General features: G+C 55.7%; 1 protein-coding gene and 1 long non-coding RNA gene across 8 annotated transcripts in view; one reads left to right on the top strand and one right to left on the bottom strand.

Moving 5' to 3' along the window:
• ABR (ABR activator of RhoGEF and GTPase) overlaps positions 1-27,744 on the bottom strand; it is a 172,122-nt gene that overhangs the window by 117,370 nt on the left and 27,008 nt on the right. Inside the window, exon 1 of one of the 3 annotated variants that reach the window (XM_037162859.2) lies at positions 19,851-20,333. The exons of 1 other annotated variant lie outside the window; for it this stretch is intronic. Coding sequence is in view for 1 of the 2 variants with exons in the window: in XM_037162857.2 (XP_037018752.1) it covers positions 14,439-14,499 (61 nt within the window). In the remaining variant the exon portion in view is untranslated. Of the gene's footprint in view, positions 1-14,438; positions 14,637-19,850; positions 20,334-27,744 lie in introns of those variants that run through there. One more of the 3 variants, XM_037162857.2, reaches the window with a different exon arrangement.
• Positions 14,272-18,491, top strand: LOC119062038 (uncharacterized). 5 transcript variants are annotated; one of them, XR_008391094.1, is made up of 5 exons: positions 14,822-16,186; positions 16,278-16,538; positions 16,643-16,705; positions 17,563-17,880; positions 18,047-18,491. It is a non-coding gene; the product is annotated as an uncharacterized LOC119062038 (long non-coding RNA). The 5 variants fall into 5 exon arrangements; XR_008391093.1 differs by lacking the exon at positions 14,822-16,186 and adding an exon at positions 14,272-14,369 and having other exon boundaries at positions 16,328-16,538; positions 17,563-18,491; XR_005084905.2 differs by having other exon boundaries at positions 16,328-16,538; positions 17,563-18,491.

Below are 27,744 nucleotides of genomic sequence, written 5' to 3'. Positions count from 1 at the left end.
GACAGGCCTGGAGCCCGGGCCCGTTAGGGACACTCACTTTACACGGTCTCTGAACAAATACTCGGGGGTGCTCCAGGGTTTTCCACTCCTGGTGACAAGCTGGCACGTGACTGCTGTCTCCACGACATTTGAGGGTGGCAGGCAGGAAGACATGAACCCCTGCTGCAAGCTCCTCCTGGCTGAACTCTCTCTCCATTCAGGGATGGGGGGGCGGGGTTAGGGGAGCCCAGGAAGTCACGCCTCCCTCTGACCTACTTTGTGAAACATCCCTGTAGGCATCCATGTCCTTGACCTTAAAGAAACTTTACATTTCTAACCGTGGCAGTTGGTAGGCAAGATGCAGCGTAGCATCCTATTTTAAGAGCAAGAACGCAGGGGCCAGATTGCTTGAGTTCACACACTAGCTCGTCACTTCCTAGCTATTGATATGCATCCTTCAGCCAGTCACTCACCTAGTTTGTGTGTCTGGGTTCTCATCTGGAAAGTGGAGGTAAGTGTCTTCTCCATGGGATGGTTGTGGAGAATAAGGGAACAAGGTAAGACACAGAGGGAGTGCTGGGCAAGTGACAGCTACTGTGGCTGGCATTTTTCTATTAATCACGTCATCATTTTTGGGTCTCGACTCTCTAAGAACAATGTCAATATTTCTGTGACGACGCCACAGGAAGTTCTCATCAGCTTGGCCTCTAGGGGCCAGGGGTGGCGGGGGGAGAGAAGAAGGTAACGAACAAGAGGCACTTTCGTGGGTCCCCTGCTAAGTACTGTATGCGCACCATTCAGTCTGGTGAAAGGGACTCCAGATAAAATGCAAGACACCCAGTAAAATCTGAACTTCAGATGAGTAGCAACTAAGTGTTTAAGCAAGTTGGTAGGTCCCAGATTTTGTGTGGGCTATACTTCTAGTAAAAGAAAAAAAATCGCTGGTTATCTAAAAGTCAAATTTAACTGGGCGCCCTCTAGTTTTATTGGTTAAGGAGTTTGGCAGCCCTAGCAGTGGCGTGGGTAAGGCTGCTCCCATTGCGTAGGTGGGGAGATGAACCTCAAAGAGGCAAAACATAGTGTCCGAGGTAACTGGCCCAGCAAACACTCGAAGGCTGTGCCCCCTGCTCTCTCCAGCCGCGCTCTGCCTCTCAGAGGAGGGAGTCCCAGGCGTAGAGCCAGAGAAGCTGAGCCCTCAGTTACCTAATGGCGGTCAGCATGCTGCCCAGCCCCTGCACGGAGCCTGCATGCAGGAAGATGCTTTTCTTCCCCCAGACAGAGGGAGCTGTTGCTCCCCCAAACCAGTACGCCGGGGAGCCTCCCTGCAGGAGAGGGAGGGCAGGCAGCCAAAGAAAAGGACCTCCCAACCGGGGCTGTGGTCAGCCAGGGTGGCACCCACCACCCTTCCGGGAGCTACCCCTGCCTGGGGCTGGAACCTGGAGGCAAAGGCCCAGGAGAAAACTCAGGAAGCACCAAAGGAAACCCCTCCGGAAGTTCTGAAATATTTCCACAGCCAGGAGAGAAAACTTTAAAGTGAAAGCAGCTCTCAGAGTCCCAACAGGGGGGCCAGAGTCCAGGGCCTGACCACAGTGCCTCGGTCCTGGGTCCCAGGGCCACCTTTCCAGAGCTCGGGCAGGAGGCCCCACCCCTCCTCGGGCTCCACAGAGCACCCCACAGACCTTCCCGGGGAGGGGCCCCACCTCTGCTCTCCTGTACTCCAAGGGGGAGCTTCACTTCAGTCATTCTCAGCTCTATTTTTACTCAAAGGTGGCAAGAAACAATGAATGTTCAAAGAAGGGCAATTCAGTCACCTGGTTCCATGGCTCGCTCTGCAAGGCCAGGGACCCGGTTGACCTCTGCTGGGAGCAAGGACAAAGAAGGGTTGCAGAAACCTCCTGAGGTCTTCACTACAGGACCAGGTGTCTAGGTCTAGAGCCTACCCCTCGGTGTGTGACTTCTCAAGGGGGTGACGCTCAGTCTCATGTCCACCTGGCCAAGAAAGACTAAGAGGTGTTCCCCCAGCCAAGGAGCAGCATGCACAAAAAGCACCAGCTACGAGGGCCATGGTGTATCCGGGCAGCTGTGAAGAGCTCAATGCGACCGGAGGTTGGGGAGGGCAGGGAAGTGAGGCTGGAGCCCGTGTCTGAGAGGCTCCCAGGTTAAGTCAAGGAGTTTAGCTTTTATCCTACAGGAAGGAGGGAGATAGAAAGGTATCAGGCCAGCCAGTGGCTGAATCGGATCCCCCAGGAAGGCTTGGAAGAGTCTAGGTCCTTCCCACCAGGCCTGGGCATCACCTGAGGGCTCGTTAGAAACGTCAGATTGGAGGCCCTGCCCCAGACCTGCTGGGCCAGAGTCCGGGTTTTCACAAGACTCTCCAATCGAGGTGAGGCCTTGAGTCGTGTCTGGGGCAGAGGGCGGTCCCCGGCTTAACGTCTCCAACGTCCTTTTCTGACCGCCCTTCCACTCAGCTCTACCCCTTCTCACATCCTCTCTGCTCCTGGCGGCCCTTGTGCTGAAGCAGTGGCCCTCAGACCCCCAAGACATTCCCTTTTTCCGTGACCCCCAACCAGGGTATTCCCAAGCCCCCGCTGGCTTCAGGCACAGCTGGGTGCTGTGGGCAAGGGAGCAGCCCCTGGTGAAGAGCCCGTCCCGAATGGGCCCCGCCCAGGTTCTCCCTGGAAGGCCCTGGCTTGCGGCACCTCTGCTGGAGCACAGGCCGGGCCTCCACAGAGAGCTGGGTCTGGAGCCCAGCGAGGCCCTTCATCGGCTGTGTGACCTTAGGAAAGCAGTTTAACCATTCCGGAATCTTTTTCAAAAAGTTTCCTCAGCCAGCCCTGGCCGGTGTGGCTCAGTTGGTTGGAGCGTCATCCCATAAACCAAAAGGTTGCAAGTTTGATCCCCGGTCCGGGCACGTGCCTGGGCTGAGGGTTGCGTCCCTGGGTCAGGTTGCAAGAGGCAACCTGCTGATATTTCTCCCACCTTGAGGTTTCTTTCCCTCTCCTTCCCTCCCTTCCCCTCTCTAAGCATGTCCTTGGGTGAGGATTAAAAAAAACAACAAATAAATAGAAGTTTTCTCATCCATAAAACTGGATAAAAAGAGTTTGGACCTCCCTGGGAGGTTCAAGATTAAAGGGGACATTGTTTGAAAAGTGCTTAAGGACATGTCTGGCACTCTGTAAATGGCAGCCTTTGTTCTTCTCCTTCCAGCCTCTAAGGAGTTTAGAGTTTGGCAGAGAAGAGAGGGCAGCAGACACAAACCCGGCCGAGTAACTGTCCTGTGAGCTGGCAATCCACACCGAGCCTCGAGTCACAAAATCATAAGCATGTCATCCCGCAACAGAACAGTATCACACTCAAGCACACCGCGTGACACTTCACGTGAACGTTCAAAGTGCTGTCCGTCTCGTGGGAGACAGTCACGGACCGACCAACCACAGTCAGCGGTGTTACCTCTGCCAGACCCTGCGTTAGACGTTACCAAACAATAGGTGAGAAAGTGCTCAGCGATGCGGCCCACAAGGAGCAGCGTGCACTGAGCCGAGTGCTGTGTTCAGGCACGGGGGGGCTTCCTGGAGGCAGTGGTAGCCGAGCCACGGCTTGAAGCTGGGTGGGAACTCACCAGAGCGCATGGAAGTTGGTTGTGGGATGGCGAGGGACTCACTGACCTGTGGGGGGAGGGGGGGCAGGAGGGAGAGTTGGCTGGAATGCTCAGAGATCCAAATGGCTAGTGTGGGGTGGTCCCCCCAGCAAGGGGACCTGAAAGGTAGTTTGGATTGAATGTGGTGGGAGAGAAAATGCTCCACTGGAGGTCTCTGGGAGAAGGAGAGGTGAATGGAAGTGGGGGTAGTGTAGCCCCACAGACAGCTGGAAAGGAGGTGATGTCTCAGGTCAGGGAGGGGGCTTGGGGATGCTCAGGCGTCCCTACAAGGGCCTGGCTGTGGTGGCGGCTGATCAGCCACCATAGGGTCTCCCAAGTCAAAAATAGCTCTTTTGACACCAAATTTGTGCCCCATTCTTCCTTTCCGGGAAGCAAGAGGCAGAACCAGCTCCTGCTTTGCTCTCTGAAGGTTCTACGCCCAAAGACGGCACGTGGTGCCCACTGACCTATCTAGGAGGGCACCATCCAGGCCCTCAGCGGGGAGCATGTGGTCAAGAGCTGCTAAAATCCACCTAAATCAAGGGGAAATGGCGCTTCTACGTGGCTGGCTGGAACCCTCTCGATGAGGCACTAGAAAATTAACAACCAAGGCTTTCTGCTCCATTAACACCGAAGTCGGCCCTTCAGGTGGAGAGGGGGTGGGGAGGCCATGGGTTTTGTCTAGACAGAGACACTCATGAAGCCCAGATGCCTGAGTTTCTGCGCCTCAGGAAGGGGGCGGCAGAGACCTGGTGTGTCCCCTGCACGGCAGGTGCCGTCTCCCCAAAGCCAAAGTCCCCATCAGAGGTGGATCACACTGGCTGCTTCCTCTTCTCATCCTTGAAATCAGGGTAACAGCCTTTCACAGGTTTACTGTGAGGATTAAATGAGATCATGAATGTGAGAACACTGGTCTGGTACCCATCGGGTGTCCAATCAATTGCTTCATTATTTTTATTTTTATTGGGAAATAAGCTCAGAATCGAGAAGTGTCACAGATTGCCTTTATCTGACCAGACCCTGTGTTACAGAAGGGTCTGGCTTCATTTGGGATCTGCAGTCCGTGCCCTAGGAGTGAGAACTGGGGACCCTGGAGCCCTGCTACCCAAATGGTGGCCCCCAGACTGTCACCAGCAGCACTGGTGACAGCATCTAGGAACCTGCCTGAAGGCAGAACCTCGGGCCTCATCCCAGACCTGAATGGGAATCTGCATCTTAACAAGATCCGCAGGTGATTCGAATGCACAGCAGAGTCCGAGATGTGCTCTCATATGTTCGGTCCTGGGGGAAACCATCCTCCCCCTCCCCCTCCCCCACCAAGGGAAATATGGGGCCCGTGACTCTGGGTAGACGGACCCTGAGGCAGAAGAGCCCTGTGAACAGCACCTGCCTGCTTGCCGTTCTACAGTAAAGCACATTCAGTCACATGTTGAGAGAATCATTCCCTTCTTGGCTCCTTTCGATTTTTCTGTTATTGAAGAAGAAAGACTGTCTGGTACCAATGTCTTTAACATCCCTCTATCCACTCTCCTGTGTTTATTTCCCTTTAAACAGAGACACAGGAGGCTGAGACCCAGATCCGTTCAAAGGCAACATTGTATAACCACCATTAATAACATTGTTTAATTTTTAGTGCAGTTATTTGTAAGATAACTTTTGACTTACTGCAAGTGGTACGGATTTCCATTAGTTTCCTTTCTAAGTAAGTTACATTTTAAATAATGAATCACAGTGAAGAACACTAAGTATAATAACATAAGTGTGTGAATCTGGAAAAATCACAACAGTGGTATATACAGAACTGGTGAGTTACTATCCATTACTGTTCATAAGAGCCCTTTGAGATAATCTCGTCTACTGCAGTGACTCACAACCAGCAGTTCTCAGATTTGTTTTTAATGGAGTGGAATAAAATGGGACAGGACAGGACAGGATAGGATAGGATAGGATAGGATGGAATGGAATAAAACTACAAGCGCATTGCAATGTGATAGAGTAAGTACTGTCCCGTGAAACCTGTTTCGGTTTGTGTGTGTGCTGCTTTAGCACGTGGGATGCACGTCCAGTCCACCCTCTCCGTGCCTGTGTTCCACGCCTGCAGATTCAACCAACCAGGAATCAAAGATATTTTTTAAAAGTGTTGTGTTGTCGCTGACATATAGTATATAGTTAGGCCTGTAATGGTTGCATCTGCACTGAACGCATACACACTTTTTGTTCTAGCCATTATTCAGTGACTAGAACAAGTAAAACAGTAGAACAAGTATTTACATAAGCATTTACACTGCATTGGGTATTACAAGTGATCCAGAGATGATTTAAAGTGTTCAGGAGGATGTGTGCAGGTCGTGTGCAAATACTACACTATTGCCTATAAGGGACTTGAGCATCCTCATCTTTTGGCATCTACAGGAAGCCCTGGAACCCATCCCCCGTGGCCATGGAGGGGTGACCGGAATGCGTTTGGGTTGCAGTCCGAAGAGCTAGCGATTCACTCCTCTAGGCCCCTCTCCCTTGCTAGGTGCCTCCACACCTGCTACCTTCTTCCCAATGGTGAGCAGGCGACTCCGTTGGCCAGGCCATCCATGAGCAAACGTTCCTTAATGCTGCGTGCCGGCAGTGCCCACCACAGCTCTCTGGCTCCTCCCTCCTGACAGAAATGACAGTGGTGGCTCCGGCCACGTGTCCTTAAATGGGCGCCCCCCAGCTCTGTCCCTACCAAGGGTGGAAGGGCGCACTGAGGCGCTGTTCCAATCCACACAGAAAACTGTGGAGAAGCACCAGAGTGAGGGCGCCTCCTTTGGGAGGGACAGGATCCCACCACCAGGAGCTGTTCTCCTGTTCCTCTCAACGATCTTAGGCTGGGAAGCCCTATTTTTTCAGTCTTTCCTGGGCCATGCACATCTCTCCCCTTGAAAGGCAGTGATGGGGAAAGGGTGGGAAGAGCAGCGGAAGCTCTGGGTGGGGGTGAGAACAGAGGGCACCACGGGGTGGCCCCTGGAAGATGGGCCTTGTCAAGGCCAAGGCTCTGGCTGAACCCTGGAACCACAGGGAGGGTGGAGCAGCAGGAGGGAGAAGGCTGGGGCGGCAGGTTCAAGGTGGTGGAAGAGGTCAGGAGCAACTAAGGCCTTGGGGGCCACCGAATCTCCACACTCGCCCCCTTACAAACAGAAGACTGAGTGAGAGGGAGGGTTTGTGGGTTCCTCTAACCAACCAATCAGAGGTTTCTAAAATGCCCACAGGCTCAGGGAAGGAAGTGCATGGCAGTGAAATTCTGAGCCGCGAAGGGAAAGGAAGAGCGAGGAGCAAGGAGCATCCCCTCCCTCTACCCCACTTTCACATTCCTGCTTTGGCTGTCGGCTCAGGGCCGGCTTTCATCCCCTCTGTCACATGCAGAAAAAACCTCACCACCAAACACAAACCCTTTGTGAAACAAGCCCTCCAACCTCGTTTTGGCCTTTCCGGCTCCAGCCGAAGAGGGGTCTGCCAAGGTGTTAGCCGCCCCCATACTCCCACCCCACAGGCTTCCCCCAGAGGAGGCACCTCTGCAGAAGACCCTCTGGGCTTGGGAAGGGGGAACTCAGCAGGTGTGGGGAGCAGGGCTGGAGGGTCTGCTCCAAACTGCCCCATCATTAACATGCTGCGCATGGGCGAGTTCAAATGCAGAAGCTGGATGCGCGGCCCAGCTGGCCCTGGCCTCGGCAAAGGACCTTGGTGCACAGTGGCCTGATTTAAGGCCCAGGGCTCTCTTTCTTTTCCTTTGGAAACTGTGGAGGTGAATTTCAAAAGGCCTGAGAGCCAGGCCAGCCCACAAGGGCCCTGCCAAGTCCTCTCTTCCCGGTCCGCAGGCCCCTGCTCCAGGCCCTGCTCTGCTCTGGAAACTGGGCATCAGCTGCACCCCATCCCTAGGTCTACCTTCTCCTTTCTCTCTCGGGTTAACATTTGGTGCTTATTGGAGCAGTAGCCCCAGGGACAGGTGACACTGGGATACGGGCTGCAAGTGCCTTTGGGGAGATCTCCTTGGGGTCATCCCTTAGGAAAAGGCGGCCCGTGGGTGAGAGCCACTCAAGTGCCATGTGGGGAAGCCAAGACAGTCTTCACAGTTGTCATTCTAGCTAGAGACGTGAACAGATCAATCAGCCTCTGTGAAACACCAGCTGCCAAGGGGCCTCCACTGGCACCTCTGTGAAAGGCAAGGGACTGTGGGAGCAGGAGCTGCTCAGAGGCAGGCCAAATTGTGTGCAATTCCTGGCTGCACTCTAGCTCTCAGGCCTTGAATTGTTTAACTTCCCTGAGCCCCAGTTTCCCCCCTGTAAAATAGAGTTAATAATTCCTGCCCCCTCAGGTACAGCTGTTAAAGATTGGTGATAACACATGGAAAGTGCCCAGGACACTGCTGACACACAGTAGGCACTCAATTGTTAGTGGCTGCAGCGGTTATTGCTGTTGAATGCTGAATGCAGACACACATACACACACACAGGGTTGGGACAAAAGTAGGTTTAAATTATTGATTTTCCAGATGAACAAGTGTGAGCCTACTTTGCCCACCCCTCCTATGTATACCTAAAGCCTTATCTAGCCCGGACTGGGAGACCCCCTGAAATAACCTAACCTCTCAGAGCCAGTTTCCTCATTTGTAAAATGGGGCAGTACCATTTTACATAACAGGCACTTTGCTGGGTTCAGATAATGTAAGGGAAGTCCCCAGCACAGGATCTGGCACATAGTAGGGCTGGCTAAATGTTACATTTGCTTTCACCCTTCCTAGACCAAATGGAACAAATGTAATTTCTATGAACCCAGGAAGACGAATGAGCTTTCCTTTCCTTGGGCCCAGTGGCTGAGAGACCCACAGATGAGGTCTGTACGTCCCTCTGCAGAACCCAGACATACTTCCCCAAGAGGTCCCACCGCACAATTCCAGGGGGCGCGACACTACCACCCTGATCCAAAAACTCTCAGAAGGGGGGTTTTCTCCAAAAGCTGCACCTCCCAGGGAGGAGCTCATTCAGAAAGATGGCCCACACACTGCTTAGGCCGAGGGTAACGGGCAGCTGAACAGGGTGGTCGCAAATGAGGAAATCAGTTGCCGCAGTGGAGAGGAGATGTCCCCCAGGTAGGGAATAGCTGGGCTTAATTACACCACCTCTTTGGGCTCTCTGTAATCTCGACCCATTAAATCCTTACTGCTGGCCAACGGGCAATGCCCAGGAGGAAGGGGTTAGCCCAATACGCTAATAGGATCAGCTCTTCGATCCCATGAAGGTAATTGTGGCCACGTCCTTCCCCCACAGCTGTGAGTAAACCCACAGACCCCGAGTCAGCAAGGGGCTTTTCCAGCAGCACCAGCTCCACAGACACGCCAGGGGAGCCAATGGCCGTGCCGCCCGGAGTGACCAGGACTCTGTACTCCATCGGTGCTGGCCTCCGGCCACCCAGCCCCTCTGGAGACCTTGCTCACCTTAAGCAAAGTGCCCGACCACATCTGCCCTGTCTCCCTGTGGTCTAGAGGGGCCCGACGGCATCGGAGAGGAGGGTGGGGAAGGGGGAGCGTTCCACCCCACCTGGTGCATCCCCTGCAGACCACACTGACCCGGTCCGCTTCTGTACGTCCGGTCAACTCACAGTCCCTTTGATTCTGGGGTGTGATGGGAAAGGAAGGGCAAGGAAGAGGAACCAGGAATAAAGCACAGGGGCGACAAACTGAGGGAGAGGCCCAAATACAGTCAGAATCCGGGGACAGAGAAACTGGCTGTCCCAGCTGCAGCTGGTCATGGCATCACTCACCCACCTCAAAGGGCTCCGTGCCAACGCCTTGGACCGGGGATTTGGATGCATCCCATAGTCTGCCTGTTGCCCTGATTTCTTTCTCCTTCTCCAGGTACAGGGTCTGGACAGGCCCTCTCCAAGCTTCAGGACAAGCAGGACACTCCCACTGCCAGGCTGGGGCGCCCCAGGCCACAGACCAGCACCAGTCTCTCCCATCGTTCCGAGAGGCAGGTAAGCCTGCTGCCCTCCCCTGCCGGCGTCAGTGGAAAGTGCCCAGACGCCACAGGTAAGAACGTGGTGGGTACGCCAAGCCCCATGGCTCGTCTCAGCCTCACCTACCACCCCAGGGGGCCAGGCAGAGGCAAATGGAGCAGAGATGACGCAGAGTTAGTTGTTCTAAAGCCACGTAGCTCCGGGTTCACCCCCAAAGAGCCCAAGCTGAGCTAAACAGCCGCGGCACCAACACCGGCAGTGTGGCCTTCCCATCACGCAGTCGAAGCCCTAGCAACGCGTGCGACTCCCTCGGGGGGTCTCCGACTCCACTGTAAGTTACTACAATGACCAAATCCGCACAGCTGGAACCTTGTGAATGGGCCCGCTAATGGGTTTCTGGGATTTCCAGTGGAGGAAGGAGTAAAGGAGCCAAGAATGGAGAAATCGTCTTCCCTCTCATATGCGCTCAGACAACCAAAGACGACGGCGGAGGGCGCACCGCGTGTGAGGCCCCGCCTGGGCGCCACCGGAGAGCCGGGCCGGATTCCCCGCCCCTGCCTGCCCCCTTGCCCCTTCCCACCGGCTTCCAAACTCCTCTGCCAGCCTTTTATGGATGGGGGCCGTGATGTGCTGGACAGCTGAGCAGTTCAATAACACCCCTTATCTTCAAAGCACTGTATGGAAACATTAGCCAGTTGATCGCCACGGCGGCGCCCACAGGAGATTCGCAGCCTCCTTCTACAGGAACACGCACTTGGAGTGGGCTCCCGGGTCGTGCAGCAAACAAACGGCCGACCTCGGGGAGCCGCCCTCCCCCCTCCCACCCACAGGAGTGAGGCGGAGTGGGCGTTTCTCACTGCTCTCCCACCTTCTACCCACTGTATTTTCTAGCTAGTTCTCCATGAACATTCCTGCCGTTTCTTCCTCTTTCCAAAGAACAACAACATCAGCAATCACCACAACGAATTACGTTGCTCTGAACAGATGACCTCATTCCCCTGCCAGCCCCACCTCTGAGGCTCGGGCAGCTGCCCCGATGGCACTCTGGTGTTCTGACTGGGGCTATTCAGAGGGTAAGAGGTCCCCACCTGCTAGGACTCACTAGCACACCAGGGGTGGTCTGGCCGCGAGGGTGGCCCTGGTCAAGCCCACACAGTCTGCCAGGCCAGTGGCTAATACAGGAATAAGGTGGGAAACTGAGGCAGGTTAGTGATCACCTGCAGGTGGGCTGTGTCCCCACGGCCCCACTCGCTTTTCTGGCCCCTGGACAAGGGGCATGAGAATTTCCTAACAGACTGAAATGTGCCTTAGAAATGCTGTTTGGGATAAGAGTCGGGAGCTCCAAAAGGTAGGTTCTAATAACAACAGATGGCCGAGTTCTGCCTTCTGTGAGGTCCCAGTAGCTGTGAGCTTTTGTTTGGCTCAATAGGGTAGGAATGTTTGAGGCCAGAGCTGAAAGGCCTGGGACAAGAAAGAGGCTGGAATGACAAAGGAAAAGACCTTAAATGAGCCCTCAGCTATTTAAATAAGTCCTGAACATATGGCTAAAGACTTTCCATTTGAAGAGGTGCCAAATGATTAGCATACCTGGGGCACACACATCTCAATCCGCGTCTGTCTCTGCTCCAGGGACAGAGGAGGTTTCCGAGCACCAGTTCCCCCTCCCCCTATTTGGAGGTTCCCCCTCCCCCTATTTGGAGGTAATTCCTTCCACAGAACTTAATTTAATCCCACCTAATCCCATGATAAAGAAAACCAAGAGGAAGTGATGTGTTTCTTGGAAAAAGTGATGAGAAAAAGACAGAAAGAAGATAAAATGAAGATCGCAGCTCTACGGGGAGAATGATACCAGGTCCGGGGTACGAATCTAGACAAGGCCCCGGGTGGGGGTGGGTGCGGTGGGTGGCAAAGCTGACAAATGACATTCCTGTTGGGAAATTCGTGCCAGAGACAGGAAGTGGGATGGCTGGAACCGGCAGTGGCCGAGCCACCGTATTGGGACAGAGACCCTGCCACGGTCAGCCCTGGACCACTCTGGCAGCTGGGAGCCAACCCCGTCTCCTTGAGTCCGACAAATCGACACCACTCTACAGGCCTTTAACAAATTCTACCACAGGGGAAAGAGGGGTGCTGCTGCCCCCCCTTATCAAATGACTAGCAACCTACAACGGAAGGGGACACACTCTTCCTGGCATAGATGCTGAAGCCGGAAGGAGCTGGTAACTCAAGGGCACGGCAGTCAGCCACCTTAGGGGAAGAGAATTACTGGCCTGGGGCGGGGCTCGGAGGGGGTCAGAGCCTCAGTCAGCCCTGCCTGGGCTCCAGGACCAGGTCTCAGTTCCTCCCAGAGACACAGGGACAGGCTGGGGTCAGAGTTATTGAGGCCACTTACCCTGCTGCAGCATTTCAAGGCCTTGAATAAGCTCACACATATCCAGGCAAAATTCGAGTCTTCCTAGTGTATGATCTGAATGCTGGCTTTGTTGCTTATCAGTTATGGGACCTTAGGTAATGATTTGAACTTACTGAGCTTCTCTCTCTGCAAAGTGGGGGTAAGACTACGTATCTTCCTGCCCATGTTGTGAGGTTTGGAAAGAATGGATGCAAAGTGCCTCGCAGAGAGCCTGGCATACACCAGGTCCTCAGGAGATGCTGTCATCCCTGTTAGACACTATTATCACGTGCTTGGGAGGAAGCTTTCTCACCGGGTAACTCATGTCTCTAAGAAGTACGCTGGCCACCCCGTGCCCTAGGTACATCCCTTTACAATTCCCGACGGATGTGGCCTTTGTGGCGACTGGCCACCCCAGGACTGTGATCCCTGTAAGCAAACAGCTTCCCGAGAGGCAGAGGAACTTCCTCTCGGAGCCACAAAACCCTGCTGCCAGGCAAATGACAGCCCGGGTATTTGTTTTAATTTAGGCTCTTGTCAAGAGGAAACTTCATGGCTAACAGCCCAAACATGACTGCACAGCACCTCCCCAGGAAGCCTCATTCTGCAGCTCGCAAATAAGCCGTTTTGAAGAGGGAGGCAGGAACGCGTCACACTGCTGCCAAGCCAGGGCCCCCTCCCGCCCCTCCGTCAGGCTGCCTGCCCAGGAGCCCAGGGGCCAGGGCAGGAGCAGCAGCAGAAGAGACAGCTCAGCTCGCATGCCAGCCTGCCAGAGTCAGGGCTGGTTGACCAGCATCCCCAGAGAGGCCCATTGGTCTAATTCCCTTTCCAGTCCCGGCTTCCTCTGGTCAGAAATTTTCAAGGTAGCCTCAGGCAATGCTGATTCTCTGCTTAGGGGGTCAGGGAGGGAAGGGGGAGAGAGGAAAACTCGGCAATGATTGGGTCTGGGATTCTTCTTCAGAGCAGTGGAGAGGAAGCCGGGGCCAGGTTTCTGTAGGGTCCTGTGCTTTGGGAAATGGGGAAGCCAATACTGGGTGGGTTTCACCAAGAGCCAGAAATATTCAGAAATGTAAGCAGCATGTGACTACGAGGCATTGTTATGACTGTCATCTGCAAGAGTGCAGCAGAGGAGGTTGCTAATCCTTCCTTCGGGTCAGGAGCTGATCTGCAGCAGGGCTCTGAACAGATGTGGGCCCGGTTCACTGGGATACACGTGCACACACACGCCACACAGCCGAGGGCCCCGGCCTCCCCCCACAGTGCTGGCCTCTTCCGGGGAAGGAGCAGATGGAGGGGCTGGGCTGGGCGCAGGGCTGACACCCAGGGGATGCAGCGTTGCCCCTTTGATGTTGACAAACTGAAGCAGAATGAACCATCACAAGGGGAGCTCCGCGGGTGGGGGTGGGGGTGGGGGGAGAAAAGGAAGGGAAAAAGGGTGGAGGGGGAGGAGGAGCAAGAAGAGGGAGGAGAAGGTATGAGGAGTGACGGCGACCCAAGTGGGTGCAGAGGTCAGAGGCTGGATGTTGGACACTAAGAAGCCTCCAAGGCAAGACCTTGGGGTGCGTGGGAGGCATCACCCTTGACTACTCCCTCGTCCCACCTTCCATACGACTGATGCAAGGAATTCCAGCCAAGTTGGCTCTTAGAAATGTCCTTGACCCATGGCCAGCGCCGGAACCCAGCTCCACCTGCCTCCCTCAGCCCCTACCTCCTGCCCCAGGGCTCCCGGGTCCGGGCGCGGAGAGCAGCAGAGGGAGTGGGAGGGTCCCGGTGAAGCGTCGGGGAGAGGGAAACCCACCACCTGGCTTCTGCGGGGCCAGCAGGACCCTTATCCCGCATCGCCGAGCGCGTTGGGGAAGGTGTCTTAAGGCAGAGGTGGGGCGGGAGGGATGGGAGCGCACCCGCCACCAAAGCTTCTGCCCCGAAGCGAGGCGGGGTCGGGGCGCTTACCCCTCGCCCCCAAATGTGCCAGAAATCAGTTGCGAATTCCCAGCGGCAGCGCAGGGTCAATCGCAAGATCGCGGCTGACTGGGGAGCGAGGGGGCGGAGAAGCCCCAAAGGTTCGGCTTTCCCGCTGGTGGGGTGGGGGCGAGGCTGGCGGGGAGACTGCGGAGCCGGGGCTTTCGGCTCCTTCATCCGAACGGCCCCCGCGAAGATCCGCACCCACACCCTCTCCCTCCCCGCCCACCCCGCCCCGAACCGCACACGCGTCTCAGGACGCCCCCGAGGCGGCGAACTCCCGCCCCGAGGACTTTGCCAAAACCGCCTTTCCGCCTCGGCCACGGTCAGGCGCAGCAGCCGGTCGGGGAGCCGGGCAGCGCCCGGCCCGGGCTCTGCCCTCCGCCCGGGACCGCGGCGCGGTGGGCCACACAACAGGTGGGAGGGGTGACGGGCCCGTCGGAGCTCCGCCCGCCCGCCGCCCGCCCGCGCCCCGCGCGCACGTACTGCTGTAGAGGGTGTCGATCCAGGAGAGGCGCGGCAGGCCCCGGTGGCTCAGCGGCTCCATGCCCGCGGCTCCGCGCGGCGGCGGCGGCGGCTCGGTCAGATCGGAAACCCGACCCGCATCGCACAACAAAGGAGGGAGGGCGCGGGCGGCCGGCGGGGGCCCGGGAGGGGCGGCCGGCCCCGGAGGCCGAAGTTGCCGCGCGCCGGCGGAGGCGGGGGAGGCAGGGACACAGGTAGCAGGGAGGAGCCGGCCGGGGGGCGGGCGCGGGCGGCGGGCAGCGGGCGCCCCCGGGAGCCCTGCCGGCCACTGCGGCCGCGGGGAGCCCCGCTGCGGATCCGGAGCCTCGGCCCGCAGCCCTCGCGCCAACTAGCAACTTCCCCGGGGCTGCGCGGCGCCAGGGGCGGGGGCCGAGGCGGCGACCAATCTGCGCGAGGCTGGCGCGCCCCCTCCCGCCGCAGCCCGCCTCCGGCCCGGGGGGGGGGGCGGGTGTGGGGAAGCGGCGGCCCCCACCGACGCGCGGGCGGGAAGGGCTCCGGCCCGCGACCACGGAGCGGCGGCCCCGCGGGGCTCTCCGCGCGGCGGCGCAGGCCCGGGCTCCTTCTCTGCCCCTCGCTGGGCTCGGCCGAATTCTGGCAGCCCGCAGACCAGGTGCCGCGCGAGACCTACGGGCCCGCAGGGGTGACATCACCTGCCACCCCGGGATCTCCAAGCGCAGTTTCGGGGGCCGGTGCGGCTGCCGGGCCCCTCCCCCAGGCGAGCCTGGGAGGCGGCGCTGACGGGGTTAAGGTCTTGCCGGCCGGCGGGCAGCCTTGGCTGCCCAGGGACTCTTGCCTTCCAAACCTCAACAACGCCTCGTCTATCTAAACACCCTTGACCTAGCAGCTGGGCCGTTGCTGCCCTGGGCTCCAGGGAGCGGCGGCTGGAGAAAGGCCAGAGGCTGGGGATGAGTGGGGGGCTGTGGGAGGACAAACTGGGGCCCAGGGGAGGCTCTGGCGTCTTGGCTGGGTCCCTTCCAGGGCCCCCTTCGGGGGATTCCTAGCACAGCGCAGGAGGCCGTAGATACACAGTCACACACGAACGGAGGGGAAGTCTGGGGTCAAGACGCCTCTTGCGACACAGAACCTTTAGAGACAAAATCCCTCCTAAGACCTCACAAAAGCAGCGAAGAGATGGGGCGGGGGTGCCTGTCCCCTGAGTGCTGGTTCTGTGAGACCCAAGGCAACTTGGAGTTCTGCAGGCTTCCTTAGGCTGAAGGAGTCCAGAGAAGGGGCTGGAGGGGCGGGGGTCAGCCTAGGGTGGTCCAGGACAGCAGGAGCTGAAGCTCCGGAGTCTAAGGGAAGGGAAGCATTGGGCCGTTTATGCAGGTTTTACTTAAGATAGTGAGGTTTCTGATAAGGGAGGTGACCCTCTCCACCCCCCACGCCCAAGCAGCGTAAGGGTAAAGCTGGGACCCAGCTCTACAGACGGGCCCACAAGCTGCGGCTCCCCCTGCCCTTTGTGGGGGGCAGTCTTGCCAGCACCCACAGAGCATGAAGCAGGAGGCTTCCCATCATTCCAAACAACTGTGGCTCTAGTTATTCTTAAGGGGAGAAGCACGCCCTCACCATGGTGCAGAAAGGAAGCCCGCACCCAGCCCTGCAGCTGCTTGGGCAGAGGCCTGCGGAGCTGCCCCAGGGGACCACGGTGGCCACACAGCAGGTCAGGAGACGTGGCAGAAGATGCTCTGGGTTGTGGAAAGCCTCCACAGGTAGCTGCAGTGGAACTGTCCTGTCATACTGGCCCCTCCCTGCATCCACTCGGCTCTCCCCTACCCCAGTGCCCCGGCTTCTATCTTGCAGCCCCTCCCTGCTCAGCTGCCACCCTCCCACCACTGCTGCCTCGCACACAGGGCTGGGAGGACGGAGCCGGCACCTGGAGCTTGGCGGAGAGGGAGGCGTACATCTCCAGTGAGATGCTCCAGAAATAGAGCCCGGATGGGAGAGGAAGCAAGTGGGCTCTCGGAGGAACCAGAGGGAGGACAGGGATCATGGAGGAGCAGAGAGGGGCCCAGGGCCTCTCTTCTTCCCACGTGGAACTCTCGGAAGGCACAGAACCCAGAGGTAAGGCAGAAGCGGGAGCACAGCCCAGGGAACCAGCAGCACCGCCCCCTCCCCAACCACCACCACCACCAAGGCAGCCTCGGCCCTCTCTCTCCATGCTGCAGGTATTTTCCTGATGGTCACATCCGGACACTGGCTATGAGCAGGCCATGGATGCATATTTCGGCGTGAGTCACATACATTTGCATACGTTTTACATTTTTATCTACAAAGGCTTGAACAAGCTATTTTCAGCATTTTTGAAACTAAAATGTTATAGTCGCTCTCCTTAGCGTTGCCATAGTTTGCTTTTTTCTGCATACATTCTGTCCAATCCTGTCTTGGACCTCCCACTCCAGACGCAGCTCAGGGTAGAGAGAGAGAGCAATCTTGGAGGCCACAAAGAGGAACACCTCTAAATACTGACAGAGAACCACTGCAGCGTACCTGGCTCAGATCCTAGTTAGCGTTCTGTTTACAAGATTATCTCACCCTCACCGTGACCCTTACTCTCTCAGTTCCCTCCATTTCCCGGGTGAGAAAACTGAGGCACCGAGCAGCTAAGGCACCCACCCAGCCAGTAAGTGGAGGGCTGAGACTTGAACCCTGGTGCCGTCTGCTCATGCTTTTAAAGGCAATGCAAGCTAAGCTGCCTGCACTGTCAGTGACTGGTGAAACCAAGGTGACGAAGGTCCCTGGACATCTTTGCTGGCCCATGAGTTAGAGGCCACCTTCTAGGAAACCCTCCCAGCCCTCTTCTGTCACCATCCACCTGTCTCGCACATGTCCCAGGAAAGGGCGGTTACTTGGCGATTCTCTGGATGCCTCTGCTGGGTGCTCAGCAGACGCTAACAGCACACAGCCTGACTCTGACCTGGGCTACAGAGACACGTCCCGTGTGGGCCTCTGAGCAGCGGGGCACCTTCAGACTGGAGCAGAAGCCTCCAGAATCCCGGGAGGGGAGGGGAGGACTTTGGGGAAGACCCAATCCACATCTTAGGAAGGAAGGAGTTAAAGAGTTACTCTCATCTGCATTTTGCCAAAGGCGAAGTGCTCGGCCAGCAACGCCAGCCAGTCAGAGCAGCGGGGGCGCCTTCCCGTGGACCCTGATTCAGCGAAGCGCAGACCCGTCCACACACTGAGGCACTGAGTCAGCACCCACCGCAAGGTGTCCTCCAAGCCCGCACGAACCATTTGCTGTCCAGTCCTGTGAGTGAACGCTCCCCACCTTCCCCAGCCTCTCTCTGGCCTGTGTCCGCAGGCAGGCTCAGCTCCCCCCCCCCCCGACCACCATGCCACCACGCCTGGCCAGGACTGCTGATGATGACGGACTGAGGGGGAAGAAGTTGTATCCCATCTGAAGGTCAGTGGCCTCGCACATAATTCCCAGGGGTGTGCTACCCACTGCCCCTCCAACAACCAACTCTTGTTTCTACTGGCCACTTGGCCAGGATGGAAAACAGTGACTGTGCTGAGAACCCAAACTGGGTATTTCCGCTTTTCTTCCCTCCTCACTGTTGGCAACCCAGCTCCACTGTGCACAACGAGAAGGATCCCTGCACCCCAACCCTGAGTCTCTGCTGCCTCAGTCCCGCAGAGGACACTGCTGGTAAAGAGGATCTCCATTTGCCTCTCTCCACTCTGGGGCCAGCAGGGAGCGCCAGTGAGCAGAGGCTGGTGTACAGGCAGCCAGGAGGGTGGAGCTCTTTGCATTCAAATTTAAACAACAAAAAAACCACAAAGAAAGCAGACTGTGATAGCTAAAGAAGCAAGAGTTTTCACCCTCCATGGCAGATCAGCTCTTCAAAAGCCGAGGCTTCATCTCTTTTCACTGGAATCCAGTGGATGAACGAGACTCGGGTAGACCTCCGAAGCAGTGGTGACCACACTGTGCCCCCAGATCAGCATTCTGTCAAAAGCCCAGCAGATTGGCACTCAATAAAATTATAAATAAATAAAATTAACCACAGCTGACATCTATTGCGTGCTTCTGAAGTGCTGGGCACTGCTCTGTGTGTGTCCCACAGATTATCTCACTTAATCCTTGTAATAAACCCACAGGCACTACCATCCTCTCCATTCCACAGAAACAGGAAGATGAGCCATTGGCTAGCAGGTGGTGACCTTGGAAATGAACCCTGATTCTGATCTAGAGCCCACGTGTAATCTCTGGATCGGGCTACAATGAGTGAACAAATGAACAAAGAGAAAGGGAGGAAGAAATCCAGAGCACACCCCCCGCCCCGCCCCCAGAGCCACCAATGATTAAGCAGAAAGAGAGCTGGTTCCCAAAGAAAACCACAGCTACTGACACCAGGGCCGGGGACCCTGGAGACAAGCTACATGCAGTCAGTGCGATGACAGTCTCCTGAACTCCAGTCCCAGCCAGACCCCACTGCTTCTCCGCCTTGGGCCAGTCCCATGCCCTTTCAGCCTCAGTTTTCACATCTGTAGGTGGGTGGCCAGATGGATCAGAGAGAAAACTTCCAGGCTTTCTACCAGCCCCACGGGACTACACACTTTGCTTCCCAGCAGACCCTGGGGTGGCCTGTTTCCCACCCGCGCTTCATTTCCTTCACCTTGATGTGATAAAGTAGCATTTACTGTTCTAAGATTCACCCTCAACCCTCGGCCTTGAAAGATGAAAATTCCCCAGGCCTCTCCATTCCACAGAAGCAGAAAGACAAGCCATTGGTAAGCAGGTGGTGACCTTGGAAATGAACTCAGATTCTGAATCCAGAGTCCACGTGTGTGTTCTCTGAGTCACCTCTAAGGGACAAGGGCTTGCCCCGACAGTTCTGTCCTTGGTCCTCTTCCCACCCGCCTCTCCCCAGCCTCCTCGCTTTTGCAGTGGACAGTCAGACCTGCAGGCAGCACAGATGAACTCAGTCCTCCTCAGTGATTCCTTCCTCTACCAAAGTTTTGCGTGAGCTTGAGTCATGGGAAAGAGCTGTAGCTCTGGCAAAATATAAACCCAAGAACAGCGTTCACCCCTTGTTGCCTCCCTTGGATGGGAGAAGGCACAGTGACCTGTAGCCGGGTCTCTGTAGCCGGGAAGCTCCTCACCCATACCCACATGTTTCCCGGGGTGTGCTGAAGTCCGGCTCCCATGACTGGGTCCACAGTGAGCCCAGCCTTCCGTACAGAGACACTGCCTTAGCTTGATTAAGCTGCAGTTTCGGGAGAGTCTGGTGCCGAGCCCCCGCTAAAACGGCCCTTACCCAACTCTGCCCAGCTTACACCACCACCCTGGGGGTTGACGTGAGAGGTTTCCTAGAGAGTTGATCAGAGGGCTCAACGGTAGCATCTGGAGCCCCTTCCTTGTTTACTTACCACAGCATCCTCATCAGCACTTGGTAGGAGGCCAGTAGAAGAGACGGAAGGATTCCCTAAGTCCCAAAAACCCAGAGACAAAGTTCAGCAGCTCTGAACTTATCAGCTCCAAGCTCGGCAGGGGCGAATCCAGCTGGGGTCAGAGCTCACAGGCTGGCCCTCTGCCCTCCTGAGGCCGCGGTTCCCCTGAAGCTGGCTGTGCTTCTCGCTCTTTCAGCCAGAGTTCCGCAGATTCGTCCCAGGCCCGTGCTGCTCTGCCAGGAGCTCTGACGCCACCAACCAGGCTGACCCAGTCCCTGTCAGGCCCAGGAGTGGCCACAGGGGCTGAGGGCAAGCTGTCAAGGAGACAGGCTCCAAAGGTGGCACCTCAACAGTCACGAAGGCTAAGAAGGAGCATCAGGGCCTGGTCACTGGTGCTCGTCATTGGTGGAGTCTCGCTTAGGTGTTACCGTTCAAGTTCGTGGGTGTGTGGCCCTGTCTCTTTAAGGACCAGGCCTCTTTAAGCCAAGTTCCCTCTGCAGTCACTCCTGCTACTAGCGCTCCTGCGGCAGACAGCCGGGGCTCCGGGGCGCCATCTGGTGGCTCAGCAAAGCAGCTCCTCGGCCTCCAGAGCGTTCCGGCTAAGAGGCCTGGAAAAGCCTGCGCTAAAATCGCAGCTTAGTCCACAGATTCTACACAGCAACAAGGCTAGGGAAGTCAGCGGGAACTCCACTTGAGGTCAGGAGACAGCAGGAGACCCCATCAGTGGCGTGAGAAGAAAAACTGTCCCGTGGGATAAAACCTTCCTTATGATATTATCAAATGGGGGGATTTTCCCAGGCTCCCTGCTCTCAAGTTGCAGGATCTGAAGCACAGCTATGCTTACCCTGTCCCCATAAACAGTGGGACAGTGGTTCTCAGTTGGGAAAGAGGCAGTTAGTAGCATCTGAAAATGTGTAGGGGCACTTTTTATTGTTGACACTATAACAGATGTCCCCATTTGTCCCTCTTTGCCCACTTCCACCCAGACCCCTCCCCTATCCCTGGGCCTTCACCAACTGTCTGTGTCCACGGGCTATGCATCTATGTTCTTTGGCTAATCTCTCTATCTTCTTTCACCCAGTGCCCCCCATCCCTATCCACCTCCCCTCTTGCGATATGTCAGTCTGTTCCATGTACCCATGCCTGTGGTTCTGTTTTGTAGTCAGTTTATTTTGTTCATTAGATTTCACCTATTAGTGACAGCATATGGTATTTGTCTTTCTCTGTCTGGATTATTTCACTTAGCATAAAACTCTCCAGGTCCATCTGTGCTGTCACAAAGGGTAAGAGTTCCTTCTTTTTTTTTTTTTTTACAGATGTGTAGTATTCCGTTGCAAAGTATAGGAGCCTTTTTTTTAACTGTTCACTGAGAAATACATTTTTGCCATGAGTTCTTTTTCTGTTTTTCTCCATCCTTCCACCTCCCAAACACCTCCCCCTCACCACCACAACCACCATATAGGAGCATTTTAAAGTCAGAGATGTCAAAATGTCCTGCAACACGCAGAACTGGCCTAAAGAATATCTCTCCCCAGATGCCAACAGTGGTAAGAACACTACTTGGTTATGGGGAAGTGAGGATGGTTGCATGGCCAGCTCATACTTACTTCCCTGTTCTTCTTGTCCTCAGCATTCTGCCTTTGATGCCCTCCCTGAATTTTACCTTTATAATCTTAGAGGTGGAGAGAGGGAGTGGTCTGACCCAGGCCACCTTCACAAGGGACGCCAGTGTCCCTGGCCGCCCTTCCCCAGAAGGCTGGCACACGCTCGCACCCAGCCTGCACTGAGCCACGAGGACCCCGGGGAGGGGGAGGCAGACAGACTCAGCAGGCTAGGAACCAGCAGGAAGTCTCTGAGAAGAGATCGCAGACGACCAGCCACGCAGTTCCCCCGAGGGATCACCTTTGCCTTCCTTCCCACGGGTGACCGGAGCTGGCCCTGCACCCTGTCACTGGACTGTCCCAGGACACGCATCTTTTACATAAGGCACTTCCAGACTCTGCTCACGCAATTTCGTAACTCCCAGTTTCCCCTTTTCCCAGGTCACTCACTACCCCTTGTCCTGGGCTGGCCAGCTGGGTCACAGGAACACAGTCTGGTGCTGACCGTGAGAAACCAACCTGTGAGACTTGTGCCTTAGTGACGGGAGAATGGAAAAGACCAGAACTCTGGCTGTGGTGTCAGTGAAAGCTGCACAGTGGTCACGTTTGAGCCGGGTCTGTTTGCTTGAGCAGCCCCAGGCTCACGAGGTGGCTTGAATCATCACTAGAGTGATCTGTGGGCGGAAACTATTTCCCAGCAGCTCACAGAAACTAGACAGCACTTTCTGAAACACACCTGGCAGGTCACTCCTGTCGAAGACCCATCTACGGCTTCCCATCGCTGTCAGAATGAACACCCAGAAGCTCTTGAGGGAAATCCAGGCCCTGGGACCTGGCCCCTGCTCCGCCTTTCAGCTTCATCTGGCACACTCTCCTCTTTGTTCTCTTCAGAACTTTTGCACAGGTTGGTATCTCTGGCTAAAATGCTCCACACCCCACTCTGCCTAGATATTTCCCACTCTTCCTCCTGGTCTTAATTTAAATATCACGCCCCCTGGGAAGCTCTCCCTAACCACCAGACCAGGGACACCGCGTTTCGGATTACCAGGTGCTCCAGCAAGTCCCTCAGTGCCTGTGTCACCTGCTGGACGGGAGCTCCAAGGGGTCAGGAAGCACTTCACTCTCGTTTACCACTGTCACCCCTACACCTTGAGTAGTGATTTCAGTGAAGACCAAATATGTTCCTGGTTGCAAAGGGCCTAGAAAGAGGGAGGACAGACGCTTCAGCCAGCCCAGCTTCCAGCTGGAAAAGAGCTGTCTGGGCCGGTTCAGATGTCACATGCAGAACGGCCACACTCTCCGGAAAGACTCAGAAAAAAACAACGGGATCAGAGAATCAGATTTGGGTCAGGAGAATTGCTGCTCCAATTAATTCTCCAACGGCTCACACAAAACCCCACCTACAAACTCCCTCATGCACAGGGCTCCCGCGCTAAGCAGCCAGCATTTGGTGCTGCGCTCTTTTTTAGCCAATCAGACTCCCACGTAGAAGCAGAATAGAAACCCAGAAACGGCTCAGCCCACTAAGGGAACTTTGGTCTCAATTCTCACAGTCCTTCTCCTAGACCTGTCCCCAATTTGCAATTAAATTTGTTTTCAGAGGAGGGAGGCACACTCTAGCTCCGCCCTGGGGAAGGGCAGTCGCTGGGGGTGCCCACCCTGCGTCTCCTGCTGTCTGGTAAGGTGCAGATGGTGGGAATCTGAGAGAGAAGCTTCTGATTGGCTGCGGCAACACCGACCTCCCTGTCTCAGGGGGTCGTAGGCTGACGCTGTCACCCACAGGCTCCCAGGGGTGACTGGGATGCCCCTCCAACCAGACGGATGGGAAATCTTGCTTTCAGCTTAGCAATGGGAGAAATATGATGAAAGCCAAGGACCTGGCTTGAGAGGCTCTGCAGACTGCCTGACAGATAGACAGACAGACAGGGCTTGGGCAGACCTCTGTGGCTGCTGCATGCACAGAGCCATGGTGAGCACTGGGCAGGCCTGAGGGCCCTGCAGGGACACACCACGTCAGACTCAGCTGGTCTGCTGGGCACCTGCAACAAGAGGAGAACATTCCCTTTCATTTTCCCTTCACTGAAACAGAGAAACGAATAAGATTGGATTTGCTGGGCCTTGAGTCTGTGATGGTGCAGAAAATCACTCCAGGCATAGTACTCCCAGGGTTCTTCTCGCCCCTAGAATGACGGGAGCAGGCAGTAGGAGGCAGTGGCTGTCAATGAAGGGCAGAGGGATAATAACGGTGACAGCAACGAAGTCTCACTTTGTGCTTTCCATGGTAGGGCTGATCCTCTGCATGTATTAAACTGCCGAATTATCACAGGAACCCCCAAGGGCTCTAGAATCCACGTCTTCACCCCTCAACACCCCACTACCTCTCTCAACAGAAGAGAGAGAGAGCTAAACTGAGCACATCCTGAATCTAGGGCCTACCTCTACCACTAACTTGCTGTGTGACCCGGTGGAACTTCCTTTCCCTCTCTGGGCACTGGTCTGCTCACTCTGACCTGCAGGAATGAAAGTTGTGTTGTCTAAGACTCCCAAGAGGCAGCTAACCAGAAAACAGGTTCCTCTTTCCAGGAAAAACGTTCCTCTTTCCCACCCCGCAGGTCCCAATATTTCAAGAAGTGCAGTGGGCTTTGAGAGCTAGAAAAGTTATTGCTTAGCTCATCGAATATTCTCTGAGCCCTATATGCAACAGGGTCCCTTCGCCTCTGATGTTCACGACAGCGGATTTAAGACACGCCCCAAAGTCACCAAGAGGCAAGGCAGCATCTGGTGTGAGTCCAGACAATGGCCTGGATGGTATGTTATGAATGGAGGGGAGTGGTGACCACTTTGATCTGAGTTAATAACAAATGCCTCTTGGAGGAAATGCCATTTGGACTGGAGCCTGGAAGGGCACCTAATATATTATATCCTGAACAAAGGTGGGGGGATGGGGAGGCAGGGCATTCTGGAAGGGCAAAGAGCATAAACAATCACACGGAGGCAAAATGGCAGTGAAGAGGGGAAACAGCACGGATGGCTGGTGGAGAAGGTTCTTTTGGGAATGGGGGTGGGGGGCACACTATGCAGATCACTGCGGATACGGCATGCGGCCTCGGCATGAATTCAGGGATGCAACAGAATCTGTAGCTTTTCTTAGGCCTGTCTTTATAAAGAAGCCTTTCTGGGACACCTGCCCGCACCCCCACCCTCACACTCTCAAATTCAGCACCCACGAAGGTTCGGGGCCCACCTCCCCTGCCTGTGTTTGCAGGCCGAGGTGTCCAGTCACTGAACACCCTTCGGTCAGTGCGTCCCCGGCTTCAGTACTTACGTTCTAGGCAGTGTGTTAAGTACATTACTTTCCCTCTCACTTTATTCTTCCTGGGTTCGCTGAGATACAGTTGGCCAGTAACAATGTGCAAGTTTAAGGAAACCAGTGTGATGACTTGATACAAGTATGTATTGTGAAATTATTACCACAATAAAATCAGTTAACATATCGGATGCATCCATTACCTCACAGTTACCTGTGTGTGTATGTTGGGGGGTGGGGTGAGAGCTTTTAGGATCTTCTCTCTGAAAAAAATCGTAAGTGTACGATCGAGAGAGCACCGTTAACTAGAGTCGCCAGGCTGCCCATGAGGCCCCCAGCGCTCATTCGTTCAGCTCATACCTGAAGTTCGTAACCTTGTCCAACACGTCCCCACCCCCACCCCAGCCCCTGGTAATCATCAATCCACTGTTTTTATGTCGCTCTAACTGTTAACACATGATCCCTCTGAGTGGAAGACACAGTCATTATTCTCACTTTATAGAAGAGGCTCAAGGTCACAGCTCCAGTAAGGGAGAGAGTCAAGTTCACACTCGGATCTGACAGGGTCCAAAGCCCACGCTCCGCCCCACTGCTGTGGACTGAATGTTTGGGTCCCCTCAAAACACACAGAGTGAGGTCCTGATTCCCAAAGGGATGTGTTTGGCGGTGAGGCCTTCGGGAGGTGATCGGGTTTAGACAGGTCCTGAGTGCGGGCGTCCATGATGGGGTCAGTGCCCTTACGAGAAGAGAAGGAGACCAGAGAGCGTTCTCTCTCATTCTTTCTCTCTCTGCCACGTGAAGACACAGCAAGAAGGTGGCAGACTACAAGCCAGGAAGACAGCCCTCATCATGAACCTCGATTTTGCCCTGGCTGGTGTGGGTCAGTGGACCGACTGCCGGTCTGCAAACCAAAGGGTCGCTGGTTCGATTCCCAGTCAGGGCACATGCCTGGGTTGCAGGCCAAGTCCCCGGTAGGAAGCATGCGAGAGGCAACTCCACATTGCACACTGATGTTTCTCTCTCTCTTTTCTTCCTCCTTCCTCCTCTCTCTAAAAATAAATAAATAAAATCCTAAAAAAAAAAAGAACCTTGATCTTGGACTTCTAGGCCTACAAAACTGTGAGAAATAAATGTCTATTGTTGAAGTCACCCGTCTACAACATTTTGTGCTAGCAGCCTGAGCCACGGCAGGCACCACATGACCGCACCTGCCTACCGGTCGAGATCCTGCAGAAAGTGTCCCAGCCTTTGACACTGTCCAGGGAGCCGAGCTCCCGAGCACACCAGGTAGCATCGGCAACTGACCCTAACAGGAATTTATCAGCAGAGCTCCTAAAACTACGCCCCAGGGGAAGTGGCAGGGCAAAGAAGACACAGCGATGCGTTTCTACCCTCTTTCTCCTCAACCAGAGTCTGAGGAGCTCTTGGGTCCTTGGGCCTCGCTCTGTGGGTGCGAGGCCTGCACGGGAGAGTGTGCCCGGCAGTGGGGTGTCTCCAAAGCCTCAGGAGTCACCCAGTCTCTGGGGCACGGCTCTCTCGAGGGCAGCTCCCAGCCCTGCCTGGCTCGGGTTCGGCCAGGGATTTTAAGGGCCATTTTAAGGAAAATCACTCCTTAGCTAATTTCTCAGGGGGATGCAGGAAAAAATTGGGGAATCAGCTCTATACCTGCCTCGTGCAAATTTTCACATCTCCGCTGCTCTGGCCCTAAAGAAGAGGACTCGTCTCTGCACTGAGCGAGAGGCCACTGGGGGAAGGCAACTCGGCCAGATGCAGTCTAAGAGATTCACTCTCCTAAGGAAGGACCTTGGATTTGAGACACCTTCTCAAAGAACTTGGAAAGGCAAAAGCTCTGAAGAATCCTGGCTCCCCCGCAGTGCCTCCTGGGCCAGGCGCCCAGGGCCACCCCCACCCCCAGTGCGGCAGGGCCTTCTAGTCTCTGAGGCATCTTTCTCACAAAGGCAGCCTCCAGCCCTGCCGCCCCGGGCTCAGGTGAGTTTCGTAAGGAGCCTTTAAAGAGAATGACTCCTATTCCTTTTCCACCAGGAAAAGGCCTGATCTCATGCTCTAGGGTGGGAAGGGGAATGGCTGAGGGCTTGGCGCTTCAGCAACCTCAGCTTCTTGCAGAATGATTTCAAACTCCTACCTCTGCCCACCCTTTCTAGGGTGGGCCCCGGGCCCAACTTCTAGTCTGACAGGTCAAAGATGGGAAGACACTGTCACCCTGCCTCCCGATCCCTCCAAAGTCTCAAGCTCCAGGGACCCCCTTAGGTCTCAGCCATGACTCAGATGAAACCTGGTTCCTCGCCCTGATCCTCCTCTCAGGGCCCCAAATCTTCTAGACAACTCATTGCCCAACCCCCCACAGGCCCCACGGAGTTATTTTTCCAGGTTCCTATTTCTGATTATGCAAGTTTCTGTCCTCCACAAAGCCACAGGCTCGTCACATGAGAGTAACTACAGGTCACCCGAGGGGGGGAAGGGTGCGAGGAGGCGCGCCCCTCCGGGACCCCAGAGCCTTGCGTCTCATCTGCCCCCTCCCTGCAGCCAGCACAGGGAGCCCGGGACCACCCAGGGACACCAACGCAGGCCCAGATGAGATCACGACTTGGTTTTCAGTCGCCCCAAAGAATAATTCCTTGCAAGTGGCCCCTGTGCATGGGCTCTATGGCAGGCAACCCAAAGCAGAAGGCAGAAGCAACCATTCCACACAGGCCAGGAAGGACGTGGTGCTTCCTCTTAGACCTGGCTCCAGGCTCTGCCACTTGGGTCCCTGGCTGTCGGGGCAAATGCACCTAGTGCCTGTTGGAGCAGAGCCATGCTAGAGGCTGCAGCTGCACCAGAGCCTCCACACTGGAGGTTAGTTCTTTAGGGGCCCTTAGGGAGGCTGGGCTGGTTTTCTCTGGGCTGCTTTGGTAAAAGAGACCCCACCTGCCACCTGCCACGGCTAACCACAGATGAGGAAGCG

Source organism: Artibeus jamaicensis, unplaced genomic scaffold, assembly GCF_021234435.1.
Source record: "Artibeus jamaicensis isolate MK-2021 breed Jamaican fruit bat unplaced genomic scaffold, CSHL_Jam_final contig_2790, whole genome shotgun sequence".
NCBI classification, from domain to species: domain Eukaryota; kingdom Metazoa; phylum Chordata; class Mammalia; order Chiroptera; family Phyllostomidae; genus Artibeus; species Artibeus jamaicensis.
This window is presented reverse-complemented; position numbering and strand designations above follow the sequence as displayed.